At 42.9% G+C, this 19,837-nt stretch overlaps 1 protein-coding gene across 17 annotated transcripts in view; it reads right to left on the minus strand.

Annotated features, from left to right (window-relative positions):
* KIF1B (kinesin family member 1B) overlaps window positions 1-19,053 on the minus strand; it is a 135,676-nt gene extending 116,623 nt beyond the window's left edge. For all 17 annotated transcript variants that reach the window (XR_014551610.1, XR_014551611.1, XR_014551612.1 and 14 more), the window contains exons 1-2: window positions 18,833-19,053; window positions 3,546-3,725 (exon numbers count right to left, since the gene is read on the minus strand). Coding sequence is in view for 14 of the 17 variants with exons in the window: in XM_083628387.1 (XP_083484513.1) it covers window positions 3,546-3,651 (106 nt within the window). In the remaining 3 variants the exon portion in view is untranslated. The remainder of the gene's footprint in view (window positions 1-3,545; window positions 3,726-18,832) is intronic.
* Window positions 19,054-19,837: the final 784 nt, after the last annotated feature.

Below are 19,837 nucleotides of genomic sequence, written 5' to 3' on the forward strand. Positions count from 1 at the left end.
CACTATTCAATTCTATACACACACACACACACACACACACACGAAAAAAAGATAAAGGAAAAAAAGATAAAGAAAGGAGATAAAGGCTGCATTTGCATGTTGTGATTAAACCACGGTTAGTTAAGGCATTGCTGTGAATGCCCAGATCATTGCTGCTTCATTCCTCCCCATTAGTGAGCAGTAGCAACAAGCCACAATTCCCTGGCTCAGCGCTATGGCCAAACTGGGGTCATGGTTTGTTTTGTTTAATAAAATAAAATGATCTGAAGCCAAGCCTTGTTCTCAGCTTCAGAACATCATTTATTTGGAGCAAAACAAGCCATGATTCCCAGTTCAGACACAGCACTTCAGGCAGGGATCACAGTTTACTGCGCATTCATGGTAAACCATTAACCGTGGCTTAACCATGATGTAGCCTCACCTGCATTGAAACATTACAGCCTGTATGAATCCTAATTGCACCTGCAAGTTTAAACAGGGTGGATTATACCAGAGGACAGATATTTTCAAAAAACTGCTTTCCATAGAATATTAAGGACAGCTTGTAAAATTCTAGCAGTACCACCCTCTTTCAAAAAGGACAAAGGAAACTTGTATTGGCAACTTCCAAATATTTAAATCCATGCATATTTGCTAGAGGAGGCAACTTCCTTTCCTGGTCGAAAGCCAGTATCTCCAACAGTTCTAAATGTCTATTTGTCCTTAGCAATGCATAGGCATGCCACACAACATGCCAAGCAATTGTTAAGCTGCCCTTACAAGATGGGCTGAACAAACTGTCTGGTTATCTAATTAAGATTTATCAGGAAATAGCATGGCATTTTCATGGGCTTCTCAGTATCTTGTACATTTTAGACTTTGTAGAATGCTGTCTCACTCACTCCTGAAACTACAGAAAAGAACTTTTATTTCTTTCTAAACAAAATATTTACAAACACCTGGTTTACACTATATTAAACTAGGCCTTAGCATTATGTGTGAACTCTGCCCAAAAGTGTAACTATGGTTTTCTAACTGCCAACCAATTAGGAGCTTATTTGTTGGTGGCTTACAAAACTTGTTTCCCTTAACTGTGGGTTAGAATTGCATGTGAACCCAGCACGCTTAACCATGGGTTTGTTTGACAACTACACCCCAGACGTTCATCAAACTACTGAGGAAAGAGCAGCTGGACAACAAACCAAAAGCTGTAGAAACAAGCCGTGGCTTCTTAGATTATGGAATATCTCATGATTAACATGTGGTTTGTTAAACAACCATGGTTATGCTCAGTCCAGGCCAAAGCCATACGCAGATTTAGTCAAAATTACAGTTCAATATTCAACTAGTATACCCAGAAAAGAGATAATCTATGTCACTTCAGTGTCAATTGACTTTGTTAAATTTTTTTATTACTGACAGACAACTAGGAACCCAATCAAGCTCAGCCCAAAGAGAATGCATAGCTGGCATGTTATAAAAGCAGAACACAGGAGTCAACCCATGCTGGATTAAATCATACATCTCCCCAAGCACTCACCCCACTCCCAATTTCCCAATAATCAGACAAACCTCTAATGTTCTACTCTAGGTGTTATTGTTGTTTGTTCCAGAAGAGCCACCCTGGGGAGACCATTCCACAAACGGGGTGCCAATGCAGAAAAGGCCCATTCTCATGTTACCACCCTCCTGACCTTTTGTGAAGGAGGCACATGAAAAACGGCCTCAAGGTGATGATCACAGTGTCTAAGTTGGTCCATATGGGGAGAGGCAGTCCTTGAGATACTGTTTATAACTCAAAGCCCAGAAACTAATTGTTAGCCAGTGCAGCTGAGCCACAATCAGTGTAATATGCTGAAACTGTCTTGCCGCTGGCCACACACCACCACCACCTCACTGGCCCCTGCATCACACCCAAAGAGTTTCTGCCTAGCTAGAATGTGCCTTTGAATTCTGATATAATGTCCTTCACTCACCTGGATGGAGGCTAGAGAGGAGTGATGGGTGAGTGTGTGTAGAAATGAAAGATAAAATTCCTATTTGCTGTTCTACCTGTTTTGCCTCAGCTCTGCGTACCACTGGCATGTGGCCCTCAGAAGGCTGCCCACCAGGGAATACAGTCTTCAGGCTGAAAGGAGTTGTTCACCACTGCAGCACATGGACTAGATACAACACCACACACCCAGGACAGGCTAGAACAGGAGATATTCTGCTATCATTCACATGGTATTTTTTTGGGGGGGGGGAAGGTTGGGATTAGAGGTTATGGACTCCTTTTAAAGAAGTGTATATTTCTATACACACCTTCATGCCGCTCAGTAAGAACACAAGGGGGGGGGGGAGAGACAAGAGCCTGTACAAGTGTGTGAAAACAGTCCCCCCATTACCGCCTGAAAAGCAGCCTCTTCCCTTTCCACTTTCTCCTTTTCAGAAGATCCATTTTTCTGAACATTCCTTGCATAATTCCTACCTAATAGCACACTAGAAAAGCCCACCCTCAGATGACAAAGGCTCCAGGATATCTCTAATGCTACTTTCCCACAGTTATTAAATGGGTCGAAGTGACTTAAGTCTGACCACCTGCTATTTCAATTTGCTTTTGTCTGCCTGGAGACGTTCCCCAAAAGGCTGCAGGTCAGAACATTCCCAGCAAAATCAGTTCAATAGAAAGATGCAAACGAAGCCTTTCCCTACTGAAGCAGCTACAGCTTGATCCTCAGAGCTTGTTCATTTATTTCTTTACAACTCTGTTCCTTGAAAACTACCATTTAGACAGTTATATCTATGATGACAGGTATGTACCAGGGGTTCAAACTGCCAGACCACAAAACAACAACACCAGGACACCTTTAATCATGGAACTGTTAACAAATTCATTTAAATAACACAGATGGGAGTTCAGAGAGAAAAGTACTCCTGATAACACTTTACTGGGAAACTGACTACAACCAGCTTATAATTTGAGAGATTTTGTCTCTCTTAATTCAGGCCTTGTACATAGCAAGGAGTCATTCAACTTAACATACAGCAGAAAACACTCTCAGAATCAGGGGATGTGCTACTTCAGCAAACATCATGCTACTCTGTCTGGTTGCTAAGCAATACTTCAGCTTTCCCTCCCTCTTGGTTACCTGTCTTACTGATAGCAGCATTACCCCATAAATTGCAAACTGGATGATCCCTGTTGTTACACTCCTTCTGGAAGCCACAAAAATGGAGCCACAGACCAAAAGGCATTTAAGCTTCCTCTCAAGCAAACACAGATGCATAATGGACAACCATTCTGCCATATCCAAAGAGAAACTCATACAGAAATGATCGTGCAATGTTGCCAAAGGGAAGGAAGTCTCCAAATCACGTTTCTGCTTTTGACATATCCACAGTAAGAGTATTAATAAGCAAAAATGCATTTAAGCAACTTATAATGCCTTTCAAAAAAAACATACAGAAAGAAAGGATTTCCTTAAATGAACCATTTGTCAATGACATAAGCTAGACAGTAACCAATTTACTGAGAATCTCATCAAGGAAAAAACACTCCATCTGAAGATTTGCACCAAACTTACTGGTTGAGTTGCCTTGCATTTGTATGATGCATTTGGACTCTTTGCTGGTCTCTCGGGAATTAAAGGGTCTGACCCGGACAGCCACCTTGACTGAAGCGCCTGACATTTTGCAGTTCTCTTGTGTGTACTCCAGAAATTATGAGCGAATGACTTCCACAGCTTTTTCTTTCCTGGAGTTATCTTTTGAGAGAGAGAGAAAGAGAGAGAGAAAAAAAAATTCAATGATTTGAAAATACATTCCAGACATCTTGATGGTTGCTAGAATAGCTTAGCTCATTAGATACCCCCCTACAGACAAATTTCATATTTTTTGGCTTCATGGAGGCCGAGCATATCCAGGGTTACCCTCCTTCTCGCTAGCCACTGTCAAGTAATAGCTTTCAGGGGGAAATGATTGTTTCCAGCCCCTCCCTCAAGGAGAAAACATGGAGCCTGCAAACTGACATCACTCCTGACTCAGAGGGATTAAAAGGACAGCCGTTCTTTGTGCTGTTTGTTCATTTTATCAGTACATGTGGAAAGCTTAAAAGAAACCTACACAACCCCAGGGATTTCCTCCATTCACAGAGTATATAAAAATTAAAATACATGCTGAGGTGGCTTTGCCTTTGAAGTCACCCTGAAAACAGCTCCCTCCCTCCTTGATTCTGTAGAAAAGAGGGAGGGAAGCAGGTTTCTGTTTGAAACATTTCTATCCTCGCAGCTGCTGGCTAACAAAGCAAATAGCCCAAATCACCAAGTTCCAGGAGCAAATAGCCATAGCGAAAAATGCAGTTTAGCTGGGAGAGAGAGTACATTGTGGGCAAATTATTGTGTTTCCGCAGATAGGCTTGAGAACAACTAATCCTGAATCAGCTAACGGAGAGACTGGAGATATCATTTAGCATCCTCTCCTTTTATTAACTTGTTCTATTTACTGACATGGCTGTCCTTTTCTGGTCTATGTTGCTATTCCTTGATTGAAAAAATAAATAATCTGAGCTTCGTTTAACGCAGGATACACCAAAAGGACATCCAACTGAAGGCTATTCATAGTTATTTAGACAAAAACATCTAACATCTTATACACAAATATATACAAAAAATTATACACAGACGGCCTACCTGTAAAATTACAACTGGACATCCACAATACCCAGTTTTCACAATGGCACTATGTTATAAAGAATGTAGAGTGTGGTAAACCTTATTATTATGAATTAAACATTACATTCCTTTGAGAAAACGTTCTACAGCTCTTCATTTTGAGATGCTATCTTCAGTTCAGCCTACATTGACAAAAGATATACTGTACTAGACTCTCTTAAGTAAAGACTGTGATCAGGAGGCAGTTGAGGATATTGTTCACTTTGTTTTAAGCGCCTAAAGTAGGATTTTCCCAGAGAGAGATTTGCTTTAGGGCATGGAGATTTGCCCTTTTTCTTGTCAAGGGCTGCATTCCCTTAGAAATAATAAGCCACTGTTTGTATTAAACCATAGCTTACTTGTGAACATTTTTCTCCTTTAACACGTGAGTCATCATGTGGCTTCTCCCCTCCCATGTAGCACCCACGTGACTCAAACAAGCCATAGAATGACTTTTCATGTCATCCAAACCTGGATCATGGTTTGTTTCTTTCAAACAAACCATGAGCAGTAAATCATAAACAAACCAAAGTTTGTTCTCAGTTTATTTCTGGCTTACCGTTCATGGTGCATTTGAAACAAACAAATTTATCCTGAAATAGACATTTTTGCATACAAATCTGCCTAATATAAACATTTTTGTAAAGGAGAATTCATTTCCTAACAGAATGCATTTTTACATGTTATTTTCATATAGACTTTACCCTAGTCTATGCATTCTTGTACACACTACTTGCCTGGAGTATACAAGGCAAATGCAAAGAAATGCAAATCCTGAAGGATGGCTGCTTTTCAGTTCACATACTGTTTTAGAAAGTGCAAACTAGGTAGGTTTGCTTTTAAAGATTAAATGAATCCTTACTGAACAATGTTGCTCATAACATTGGCAACATTGCTTATGAACCTTATACTTGACAGCGACGTTACAAAGTCACTTCACACTGTCTCACTGATCTCCCCCTATCGCAAACAACAGGGGGGATGGCCTGTCCTTGAACACGGCCTTCCACACCAGCTGAGACCTAGGACCAACCGGCTAAATGCCAGATGGCCTAAAATACCCCAAACAAACACCTATATGACTACATATAGGAAACTCTCTACAACTTACCCCCTACTCTTTAACCCAAATCTTACTCTAATCCCATTAGCCCTCCACCCACCACACCCTAGGTCAGCACAACCCCACTGGTTCTTTAAACAACACGAAGAGAGAGACACAAGACAACCCGAACGGGTTGGCAGGGAATCGCCCCACATAATAGATAAGCAAGATGGCTAACCTAAAAGCAATTACATTAAACGTGAGGGGGCTGGGAAACCCCATCAAAAGAAAACGCATCACCTCATACATAAACACCATGAAACCACATATCACCTTCCTACAAGAAATACACAACCCACCCAAAGGCAGCAAACTCCTGAGCGACCCCCGCTTCAGTCAACAGTGGGTCGCACGAGGCTCAGGGAAAGCTCGCGGTGTAGCCATAATACTCAGTAGAGACCTGAACTTCACTGCCACAACAGTCCTCAAGGACAAAAAAGGCAGATTCATTTTCGCTAAAGGGACACTAGATGGCAAAATCAAACTGACAATCGGCTCCATATATGCCCCAAACGTGAAACAATTAGAATTCTTCCAGAAGACACTAAACAAATTCCTCTCCTTCTCTGAAGGTGAAGCAATCCTAGGAGGGGACCTCAATCTAAATATGAAAGGTATATCCCTGAAAGATATCCACCCTACAACCCCATGGGCAACCTTCCTCCGAAGGAAACCCCCAACAACTAGGAACTCTTACAAGTTACTAAAAATGCTAAAAAACAGGGGTCTCTACGACATTTGGGGTGAGCAAAACCCGGGAGACATCAGCCATACATTCCAATCGGGACGTCATGATACAGTGTCCAGACTGGACAGCATTCTGCTCACACAGGGTCTGATCCCCTCAGTGGAATCAACAAACATAGGTAACATTAAAATCACAGATCACGCCCCAGTAGAAGTCATTGTTAAAATAGGAGAAGGAACACAAACCACCCCATCATGGTCCTTCAGTCCCATCCTAACTACAAACAAACAAATTAGAGAGAGTCTCACAAAAACCCTCCAAAACTACTTCAAGGAAAACGATGTAGACAATATAACAACCCCCCTCCTATGGGACACAATGAAAGCGGTCACCAGAGGAGCTTGCATAAAAGAGAAAACATCCCTTAAAAAACAAACCTCCTCAAAAATTAGCAAAATAGAACAAGACATCACAGCCCTCTCAACACGCTACAAACAGGATCTAAAAAACTCCTCAAACTTATAGAACAAAAAAGGAGAGAACTAGACTCCCTAGAAATTAACAAAACAATGATCAACATTCTATATTCTAAACAACGTTTCTATGAATATGGAGGGGAAAACTCCAGATTACTAGCAAATAGATGTAGGAAAAAAGCACTCAAAACAAGAATACACTGCATCACCAAAAAAGACGGCAACATAACATTCTCCCCTGAAGAAATAACCTCAGAATTTGCAGAATTCTACTCCAACCTATACACCTCCCATAACCCACCAGAGAAGGAAATCAGAACATTTCTAGCAGGACTGACCATGCCTCAATGTTGCCAAATTCTGTGTAGCCGCTATTAGGCGCAGGAAACAAGAGCTTTCCAATGCCAATATGCAGGCGAAGGTAAATACTTAATTTTATTTATGCTGTCTAATTTTAAATTGCTGTTATGGCCTAATCTGTATTGAAATTGTCCTTTGTTTTTTCCGGTGTTATGCTTTGCTGACTAGCTGTACGAGTTAATCTGGTCTGTGACCGTTTAATAAAATTTGATTTGATTTGATTTGATTTGACCATGCCTACCCTAACTGATGAGGAACAGGAATTCATGGACAGCCCTATCACCCCAGAGGAAATAGATGTGGTCCTCAAAAACCTGAAACCACACAAAGCCCCAGGCCCAGACGGCTTCACAGCAGAATTCTATAGGAAATTCAAAGAACCCTTGATGCCCTACATGACCCGCCTATTCAACGACATCATAAAAGGGGGCCCCATCCCCAAAACCTGGACCCACTCCAAAATAGTCTCCATCCCAAAACCACTAAAAGACAGCCTCAAAGTAGAATCATACCGCCCAATCTCATTAATAAACCAAGACTACAAGATATTCACATCAATCTTGGCCAACCACCTAAAAATCTTCCTACACAAGTTAATAGCCCCAGACCAGACTGGCTTTGTCCCTGGCCGCAATATAACAGACCCCATCAGGAAACTACTGAACCTGATCGAACACAGCAAGGCAACTAAACTCCCATTGACAATTATGTCCCTAGACATCCTCAAAGCCTTTGATTGCTTAGAGTGGAAATACATATTAGCAGTACTAACTAACATGAAATTTGGCCCCAACTTCCTACAAACCCTCAAACAAATATACTCCCAAGCCTCAGCAAAATGCAGAACTAACAATATGGATTCTAATACTATAGCTATCCAAAGAGGCACGAAACAAGGATGCCCACTGTCTCCCTTCTTATTTATCCTGGCTCTGGAACCCTTAGCAATCCGCATCCGAGCAGCCACAGACATCAAGGGAGTGGAAATAAAAGGCAGAACCTATAAATTAGGGCTCTTTGCAGATGACCTAATGGTCACAACACCAGACCCCATAAGCACAACAACCTCCCTAATCAGAGAACTCAACACATTTGCAATGGTGTCGGGTCTACAGGTAAATTTTACAAAGTCAGAAGCTATGTGCTTCAACACCCCTCCTCACACCCAAAAAGAACTCACGAAGGTCACCAAAATAAAACTCTGCCACACCAAGTTCAGATACCTAGGGGTACAAATAACCAGAAACCTCAATAAATTGTACCTCCACAACTACAAGCCCCTGTGGCGACAAATTAACAAAGACCTAAAGAGATGGAATAACATGAATTTCACTCTCTCAGACAAAATAGCCATGATCAAAATGATCACACTCCCAAAACTAACCTACCTATTCCAAACCCTCCCAATCTGGATCCCCTCAACCCAACTCCGCAATTGGCAGAGAAAACTACACTCTTTCATCTTCTCACATAAAAAACCAAGAATAAGCCCCAAATACCTGCACCTCCCCACCTCAGAAGGAGGATGGGGAATCCCCAACATAGAAGCATATTACATTGCCAACCAAATACGCCATATAATCCCATATATACTAGAAGATGAGACAAAACAATGGGTACACCTAGAGAGGGACACAATTGAAAATACCTGCACCACAACATACCCACTCCTCCCAAACAAACTAAAGAAAATTCCCACAACATTTAACAGGTACACACAGACCATGCACAAAGCATGGAAAACACAAATAGGCAAACTATCCCCAACCCCATCCCCACTAATCCCCCTGGCGTACCACCCATTATTCCACCATGCAGCACAAAACCTCCAGATAAAAACGTGGTGAACCAAAGGCTTATATCACCTAATAGACTTTTATAAAAATAACAAACCCTTGTCAACACAAGAAATACAAGACAAACTAGAAGACACCCAAATGCCCTGGTTAACACAACACCAACTACATGCCCTCTTAAACAACCCAACAGTAAAATCAGCAGCAACTAGGCCCCTGACAACCTTTGAAAACCTCCTCCTAACAACAAAGGGAAACGGTAAAGGGGCGGTATCCGCAATATACAAAATACTACTCCAAAACCCCGCAAATCCCCTAGACGCAATCAAAAAACAATGGGAGAATGACATAGGCCATGAGATTAACCCCACTCAATGGACCAGAATGTGGTCTAAACCCCCCTTTTAATCCATATCAACGAAAAGAAAAGAACTCACACTGAAACTCACCTACAGGTGGTACCTAACACCAAGGAAACTAGCGCTAATACACCCAGGGACCTCACCAAAATGCTGGAGAGGGTGCACCTCCACAGGCACATACCTCCACATGTGGTGGGAGTGTCCCAAAATCCAACTATTCTGGACAACAGCCATACAAGAAATATGTAAAATAACTAAACAAGTATTAGACTTCACCCCAGAATTGGCCCTACTAAACATCTTCCAAGACAACAATGCCCATTTACACCACAAAGAACTCATAACACATCTACTTTCAGCAGCCAGAAACACCATAACCAGACACTGGAGAGACCTGTCAGGAGTAAGCATGGACCAATGGTACCAAATAGTATGGGAAACAGCCCTACTAGAAAAATTAACTAATAAACTGAAACTGACACGGGGACAAACAGAAGAAGACACCTTCACCCCGGTATGGCTCCCCTTTATCACGTACACAGCCCAACAGGACAACGACAATAATCCACCAACAGCATACAAATCAATATGGCTAACCTGATCCAAAACACCCACCCACCTCACTCACACACGAAAACAAAGATCACCACAGCCAATCACAAACAAACAATCACACCCTAGGCCAACCCCAACCTCTCTCACCACCAAAGGAACACAAGTGAACAACACAAGCACGCTGACACCAAACTCTACATACATTAAGCATAATAGAAACACCGCTACCCGACCCCACCCCCATCCATCTCCCCTCCCTCCACCCCCCTTTCTTTTTTTCTTTCTTTTTTCTTCTCTCCCTAATGCCTCATCAAATGAAACGGATTTGTAAAAATGTTACATGGAAGAAAAAAATACGAGGCATTACACTTACACTGTAAAACAAGAAAACCCTTAATAAAATGTTTTGTTTTTTTTAATGAATCCTTACTGCACCCCCATATTTTTTCACACTATGGCCCCTTTTCACAATGGTGAAGACAGGTTGCACGGTGAAATAAAGGAATTGGATGTGTCATCTTATTAGTCAGGTATTTGGCCACTGTTGAGTAGTATAGCTAACTGGACAACTTTTATATCTCACAGTAGCTATACATTTAGGAGACAGGTCATTTCCCCCACCCACCAAATAAAACGAGTATTGGCTGCTAGCTAACTCACAATTCCTCATGCCACATCAAAACAAGAAAGTTACATATTAGCTTGTAGGTGTGTCTGCAAAAATCCGTAAGTTACAAACCAAGAGATGAAGACAGCAGAGATGCATGAATGTTAATACTGCAATACTGTACAACCTTTGCCTTCTACGGTCTTTCATTATCATCAGCTGTCTTGGAACAGAACTAAAAGCACTTTGGATTAATGGACAAAAAACTTCTGGTAATATCATAGAAGGTACATTAAGTACCGGTACTTTGGAATCCTCAACTTAAGTGTCCTTTTGTAGCTCCTTACACCACAAAGAAGATACAGCCTTTCTCATCCTTGAGCAGGGATTGCACACCGATGACTAAAACTGCTCTTTCCAATAATAAATCTCATCTCTACCGTAATAGCTTGGGTTACACTGGTAATTTTGCTAAAGAATCAGAGGATAGCACAGCCTCCAACAGAATGAGAAAATCCAGCATTTACTCATTCAAAGCTACTTCATTTATGAGATTCCTCACTGCAGATATTGTTGGACTCCAACTCCCACCAGCCTCAGCCAGCATGACCATTGTCAGGGATGATGGGAATTGGAGTCCAGCAACATCTGGAAAGTGATGGATCTCACACCTCTGGTTTACTGTGCACCACAGTTACCAAGCTGCTCTGTTCTTCAAACTTGGATATTTCAATGGATTCATACCACCCAAACAAGACAAATTCATGAAGGGGGACTATTGAAGGCTACTAGCCATAATGGCTGTGCTCTGCCTCCAAAGTTAGAGGCACTAATGCTTCTGAATAGCAGTTGTTGGAAATCACAGGAGGAAAGAATGCTTGAATCTTGCTTGAATCCAGTGTGTATACATCCCACTGACATCTGGTTCTAGGTTGCAGTCACCACACAGAATGTCTAGGCATGCTTTTTACAATGGGATTTGTTGTTGTTGTTAAGAATAATTTCATTATTATACCGCTTGATATTTTAAAGAAAACAAAATCTCAGAATGGTTTACAACACATTGAAACATCAAACAAAACAATCCAGAATAACATAAACTCAAGCTTCAAGGAAAACAATTCAGATCTTTTTCTAAGTGATGTTTTGTTTTCCTCATATTAATTTACCTACTTAATTTATATAGCTGCCCCATAGAAGAAGGACTCTAGGAAGTCAGTGTGGAGTAGTAGTTAGTGTCAGACTAGGACCTGGGAGGCCAGGGTTCAAATCCCCACTCGGTCATGAAGCACACTTGGGCCAGTCACAGCCTCTTAATCCCTATGACCTGTGAGATTAACTGAGAAGGGGGTGAACCATATACTCCTTGCAGAAGAAAAGGTGGGATATAAGTGTTATAAATAAGCTGTTCTGCTTACCTCAGGCATGGCCAAACTTGGCTCTCCAGCTTTTTGGGACTATAACTCCCATCATCCCTAGCTAACAGGACCAGTGGTCAGGGATGATGGGAATTGTAGTCCCAAAACAGCTGGAGGGCCAAGTTTGGCCATGCCTGGTTTACCTGCTTAAGAAAGTTAGAAGGGCCAACCAGATGGAGATGTCAGTCCCCAACCTGACATCCAGAGATCTCCACATGGTCACAATTGGACCTGCACCAGTCACAAAATGTGCCTGGTGCCTGGCTAATTTCTAACACTGGCCATTGGCCTGATCCACCAGACTCTTCTTTTGCTCTTATGCACATTTGTAGCAGACTTCAAATGTGTTAGAAAGAAATAGGGTCTTTTGCTTCATTGACTTTTTTTCTGCTTTACTCCATCACATGATTCAGGTATTGTGTTCCTTCTCTCTTGAACAGCACCATCACTTTAGAATGCAAAATCTCAGAACAGAGAACATGCAAAGATGCAAAACAGTCAATGTTTTGTGTTTGCTAGGTGTATTTGTTTTTAAAGAGACGGACCAATTTATTGAGAGGTCAAACGTGAGATTGGGGGCACACTTGCCCCATTTAATCCTCTCTCTGACTTCAATATGCGAAATGTGTAGCCTGACTAAATAAGCATGCTGGGAAACATTTCAATACACCATTCTTCTGAACAAGCCTTCTTTAGTAAGCTCACACACTGCCATCTGAAGTGCTGCTTTAATGCCTGTGCAGATGACGAAACCACTGAAAAATGGAATAGGCTGCTGAACAGAGTGTTCCAGAGTCTTGTTAGAAGGGAAAAAAGATTTTTAAAGGAACTAGACTAAAAGCCACCAAACAAAAAACAGTAATTCTGACTATTTAGGACTGTCCTTCTGAGAGACACAACTGTCTCTCAGAAAACAATTTTAGGCACCAAAGAAAGAAAATTTGACAGCTGCAGGATGGGAAGGCAACCTATAATCTACTTCTCCTTTACATCTGCAGGTGTGGCATTACCATTGTCTGGCCTCGGTCATGAATTGGATGCGAGCCAACAAACTGAAGCTGAATCCAGTGGGCAGTACCCTAGACCAGATGAATGGTAGGTTGCCTGCTCTTGATGAGGTTACACTCCCTCTGAAGGAGCAGGTACACAGCTTGGGGGTACTTCTGGATCCTTTGTTGTCTCTTGAGGCTCAGGAGGCCTCAATGGCACAGGGTGCCTTCCATCAGCTTCAGCTGGTGGCCCAGCTGTGCCAATATCTGGACAGGGATAGCCTAACATCTGTCATCTATGCTCTGGTAACATCTAAGTTACATTACTGCAACACATTTATATGCAGGGCTGCCTCTGAAGATGATTCCGAAACTTCAGCTGGTGCAGAATCCGGTAGCCAGGTTGCTCACAGGGCAAGACGATTTCAGCATATTACACCGATCTTGACCTGACTGCACTGGCTGCCAATTAGTTTCTGGGCCCAATTCAAAGTGTTGCTTTTGACCTATAAAGCCTTAAACAGCTCAGGACCGCAATACCTCAAGGACCACCTATTCTCATATAAACCAAGTCAGACACTGCGACCATCAACTGAGGCCCTTTCTTCATCTGCCTCCTACACAAGAGGTCCGGAGGGTGGCAACATAAGAATGGGCCTTTTCTGCGGTGGCTCCCCATTTGTGGAATGCTCTCCCCAGTGGGGCTCGCCTTCTACCTTCATTACATAACCAGGCAAAATCATTTCTTTATTACCAGCCTTTTGACTGATTAACATTCCATGGTCTTTTAAATGTGTTTCTGGGAGGGGGGGTTATTGGTTTCTTTTGGTTTCATTATGTATTTTGTGTTCTTGTTTTGTATTTTTATGTTGTGAACCCCCTGTGATCCTCAAATGGTGGTATATTATTATTATTATTATTATTATTATTATTATTATTTCCTACATCCCAGTTGGTGGGGCATTTTCAGCAAAAAACTGAATTTGCTGCAATTTGTTGCAAACTGCAATTTGAAAAGGTGCAATAATGAAGCTTGGGTGCTTTCATCTGTGTTTAAGTAATATATGGAACTAAAAAGGTTTCACAAAAGTAAGGCACAGCCTCCAGCCTCACAACACCTTGTAAAAGGTGTTAAAGTTGTTTGCCTAAGGAAGCAGCTATCAAAGTCATCTGACAACTGGCAAACTACAGTTCAGAGGTTGAGCACCTGCTTTGTGTGAAAAGGTCCCAGATGCAATCTCTGGGATAACCAGTTAAAAGGATGTCAAGAGGAGGTGACAGGAAAGACCTTCTACCTGAGACACATCTACCAGCCAATGTAGCCAATACTAGGATAGATTTACAAATAGACTGACTGGTGTAAAGTGGCTTCCTATGTTCCAGTTTATAAACTGAATCACAAAGGGTGCGCCATACTCCCCACCCCACACAATAGGGTGAAACCACTTTGTGTCTGCTTCCCAGTGCAGGTAACTTTTTCTCTTTTTTTCTTTTTTTGATGGGGGAGGAGAAGAATACATTATGAAGTATATACTTCCCATCTCAGAAACTGACAGTGACATTCCATTCTGAACATGAGAGAACAGCAGAGGCTAAAACTTAAAAAAAAACAAATGACAGACTGGCCATTTGTCATGATAGATACTAGTCTAAGGATGGAAAATGTGGTGCCCTCCACAGTTTGTTGGAACTCCAACTCCCAACAGCCTAGACCACTGGTCATGCTAGTTGGGGCTGATGCAAATTGGGAGTCCAACATTTAGAGGGTGACAGGTTCTTCATCCGTTTCATGTATGTTCCCAGTGGAGAGAAGTTTTTGTCCTCCCTCTCATATAAAACTAGAACTAAGGGTCACTCAGTGACCAGTAGTAGGTTCAGGACTCATATCTTAGGGCTTCTTAGGGATTCACTACTATTATATGTAATGATTAGCACCAGCTTACATTACTGAGTGTGCCTGTGTGTAAGAACAGGGGAGACCTGCTAGATCAGACCAAAGGCCCATCTAGTCTAGCATTCTGTTCTCATAGATGCCAATGAGAAGCCCACAAGTGGGACATGTACATAAAGGTAATTTCCCAATCACGAACCCCAGCAACTGGCATTCAGAGGCATACCACCTCCAATAATGGAGGCAATATCACCATGACTAGTGGCTATTATTCTCCATGCGTCTGCTTGATCCCCTTTTAAAGTTTGTGGCCATTTTAATGGTGACTGCATTTTAAACCATTTGACTTTTTTTGCACCTTTCAGCTTAATACTCAGATCAAAATGTAACGACCTTTCAAAAATCCCAAGGGCCCCTGGCTGGCCAGGAATGGAAGAGTCCAAAAGCTTTTTCTAGCAGAGTTGGCAAAAACTTTACAGCTAGTTCAGCAAAACAATTAGCCATCATTTCTACTGGAGGACTAAACCTCTCAAAAAGGCTACTCAGGCCTGCCCTCCACTTTTTCTGTTGCATCTTCCATCCTAGTCCCTGCCAGACAAATACCAAATCACTGGGTGGAATTAATTCCAGAAATATTATCTAAAACAAACCCAAGCAAATATTTTTGATTGGCTTCATGTGTTTTCTATGTTTCCTATGCACACAGTACACACAATCATATAAAAGCTCCACAAACCAGACAGATAAATTAATGGGAAGCCAAAGCTGGCCTTTAAAACTATTAAGGGCAATGCATGTTACCTTTTGAATTAAAATCTGACCACCTTCGACAAAAATCTCACCATGACTAAGATGACAACTGAAACCAGGTCAGAGATTAATGTAAGCAAAGCATCCAGGACAGAGAATGTGTGAATACTCATAGAGAGTATGTGTAAAATTTTACGTTCTGTAACAGGGAAAGAGACAGGCAGAGGCCTGGTGTCTATCATCTTAATACAGACTGGTAACCGTTTTAAATTTAAATGAAAGCAGCAGTACCAAGCATCTGAATGCTATCAAGTTAGGCATCAGTCACAAAACCACATTTTTTCCTTCATACTGCTACAGCTATGGAAGCTGTATGACAAAGACACTTAAATACCTTCCATCGTCATCATCTATTTCTATAGAGTTGAATATCCACTTAGCACTTTATAATAAATAAAAATTCACAGCAGTCACTGTGTGCAGCCAGTAAGATGGAGACAAAAGGAAGAGGAGGATGGAAGGACTAGGGCAAAAGCTTTAAAATCTTTGCTCCATACAGAGAAACATCAAATTCCACAGTAAGAAATATTACATAATATAATACACAGAGAGAGATGTACAATATAAAAAGGCAACTCACAGAGTCCTACAACCCCACCCTCAAAAATTCAACTTGAGCAGGTACAGACACAACTATGAAGATGCAAGCAGGCCATGACAATTAGCAGACAACTCCATGAAACCCGGTGAGCATTTGCACTAAAGCCATTGATTCCAAAATAGTATTTTTTGACCTTCTGCCCCATCCCTGATTAAGCTCCTAGAGGACTGTCGGATCATCATCCCAATATGGCTGCCCCGTAATTGTGCTGTGCTGGATATAGAGGAAAGGGGGGGGGGGGGGAACGCATCAAAACAAAACGGCAGCTGTTTATGGCAGAGAAGAGGAAAAGCTGGGGGGAGAGGTAGGGAAAAGACAAACACAGAGGTTCCGGCATTTCCCAAACAAGTCACTGCTGTAGGGAATTGGGGTTGGGGAAGAGACAGAAATTAATATAGAATGAAGAAGAATTCTGCTTCAAACCCCGCCCTGCTTAAAAGATGAAGCTGCAACAGAGCTTCAGCGAAAAAGGATGCAAACATTGAAAACTGCTCTCTTAAAATAAATATGAGGCTACTGGTCCCACTCAGGAGTGGGTTCACAGTGGGGAAACTGGAAGCAGAACTGATGGAGATGGGGGGCTGAGATTCAAAGGGATTTCTTTATTGAGGGAAGTATTTACTGAGATTTGCAGAGATTCACAAAATATATCTGTGATGGAGCTAGGGAGCTATGAAGTATAAATGCTTTATTTTGAGGGGTGTCACTGACAACCACCATCACAGCAACTTCCTATGATGGTTATGTTGTTGGGATCTTAAATTAGATGTCACTAGGGAAGCGGGGGAGGGGACTGGAGAGAGGGAGATAAATAAAGAAAAAAGAAAGATGATTCAAATTTGGCTAGATTGAGAGGCATTCTCTGTGAATATTTAGAGACCAGGCAATCAAGAGATCTCAAACTATGTATGGTCCCAATATAAAAATGCCTGTAGGAGGAACTTGGAATTAGTAATAAAAAGGGGGGCTGTAAGGAATCTCCATTTGGAATTGACTGGGGGGAGGGGGGAGAAAAACTGGAACTGGCAAAGGAAAACAAGTCAATAGGATGACGGGGTTGTTCCTAGTCTGTTCGAAGGAGAGGAAGGAGAGTGCAAGGAAATTGCTGATTACAATAAATATACAGTATACAAGAGACATGTTTATTTGTTTAGCTGCACAGATATAGCAGGGCTGGAAAATCACAGTCTTCTAACTGCTAGGAATTTAAAGAGGTTTTTAGTTTCTAGCTATGTCTGTATTCTGCAGTTCAGCACACAATCTTGTGAGTCAATGATACACTTAGACATACTTAATCCATACCTTGTATATATACACAGCTACATGCATAAATTATGTGTTATTATCATACACACACCTCTGCCCCCATTCTCCCAATGACACATCCCATAGAGATTCCCACCCCCTAAATGCCTCAGCCAGCTAGGATCCAACAATATCTTTGGAGCACAGGTATTTTGAATTTAAAGGTTAAAGAACGGCCTCCTCTTACACTTACTGGGGTGTAAGCCATCAGTGGAGCTAACACCTACTTAAAAGAGGCATAAATGGAAGGTCATTTGTAACACATGTATGTATGTATGTATTCCAGACCCTAACATTCGGGCGGGGGCAGGAAAAATATGGTTTAAAAGCCAAATACATTATTATACTTAATTTGTTATTACTACATCTTATATTGAGCTGATTATATTTTCTTATGCCTCTGATGTTTGCAAGTGGCAGTATGAAAACCATGATCATTAATTATTATTAACAACTATTATCATTTCACTACTAATACTAATCACACTATGGCCACCATCCTCTTGGATGTCACTTGGGGTCATATGTTTGCCGGGGAGAAACACCCCCCCATATAGATTAATATGGAAGGAGTGGGGTTTATCACCTGACCAACCCAGGGATCAACCATATCCACCTTTGTGTACCCCATCCCTCCATCCACCTGATCCCCTCAATTGTGGGGAGGGCTGAAAACAGTTGGAGGAAAGGCAGGGCAAGGAGAAGGGGGGGAGACAGAGGATAATTTGGGGGGGGGAGAAAGAAATGGCAATCCCCTTCCCGCACATGCAGATCCACCTACATTATCCCTTCCTGGGCGGCTTTTTTGGGGGGGTGGAGTGGCCGTCCACATAGGAAGCTGCTTTATACTTCTGAGTCAGGCCATTTGGCCCAACAGCTCAGTATTGCCCGCTCCGACTGGCAGCAACTCTCCCGGGGTGAGTGTTCAAAGACAGGCCAGCCCTACCTGGAGATGCTGCCAAGGGCTTTGGCCCTTTTTGAGGCAGATGCTCCAACCGCGGAGCCACAGCCCCAATGGAGAATTTGGGGACAGGGCGGGGTGGGGATGAGGAAGCCGGGACTGAGACCATATGGATGAAAGGGAAAGGGGGGGGAGGGAGGCTTCAAGGATGAGCCCCTCCCCCCACCAGCTCTTTTCCCTCCCTTCCCCCCACCCTCTCACGTGACCAACAACCGCCCGTCACCCCCACCCCTTTTACCTCAGTGCAGTCAAGGGCGGAGGCGACACCGGCGCCGCCGTCAAATCAGCAGCCTGGCGGGGTACAACGAGCGGCGACGAAGCCAGCGGGACAGAGGCCGCCCAGCCCCATCACGGAGCCCCCAGGCCGGGGAAGAGCGGCATCACAGAAAGGAGCGGCGGGGCGGGGAGAGGACGAGGATAACAAGAGGGATCGAACCGCCTGACAGGAGCGTCGCGGCTACACTGGCAAGAGAAGGGGCTGGAATCGATTCTCTCCACCCAGACGGAAAGGCTCGGCCCCCGCTCGACGACCTCCAATCAGACGCGGGGAGATGTCGGCTCGCCGGGCGAATGCGGAAGCCGATAGGCGGCTTGAGCTGTCGGTCCTCAAGCCGAGGTGGGAGGGGTCTGTGGAAAGGATTCACCTGCCAATCTCGGGGTGCCTCTCGGCCAATCCAATTAAGGAAAGGCATCGCGAAGGTGGGACGGCAGCGGCGGAGGCAGCCAATTAGAGTTCGAAAAAGGAATTATTTCTCTATAGCTCTCAGAGCTCTGGCCTAAGAATGCTCCTCAGGAGTCCTTTCGGCGGCTGCGTAGGAATACGCGGGTGCTCCCTCTTGCGGAGGAAGAAAGTAAGCCGATGACGGAACCTTCCGCAGGGAGCTATAAAAAGGGAGGCGATGGAGTTCACTCATCCAGTAGATGCTTGTCCTTTTTTATTTTTATTTTTACCTCAGTGGAGGGGAAATTCGGTGGAAGATTGTGCTTTTTATTGAGAGAGACATAGAAGGGAGAGCTTTAAGTCACGAATCTCCTGGGGAAGCCGAGTTTTATCAAAGGGATTCAGACGTTTTAGGAAGATAAAGGCTGAGAGGGGCTCAGAGGAAGGGCGGAAGGAGCACTACCAGTTCACAAGTTACCCCTCCACACACACGTGTAAAAATGAATGTGTGAATGCAGGAACCGTGTTTGCTATCATAGAGAGGGGCTGTACAGTACACTCGAGTTTCCCGTGGCTCCTGCC

This window comes from Podarcis filfolensis, assembly GCF_964270895.1.
Source record: "Podarcis filfolensis genome assembly, chromosome: 8".
Classification (NCBI taxonomy): domain Eukaryota; kingdom Metazoa; phylum Chordata; class Lepidosauria; order Squamata; family Lacertidae; genus Podarcis; species Podarcis filfolensis.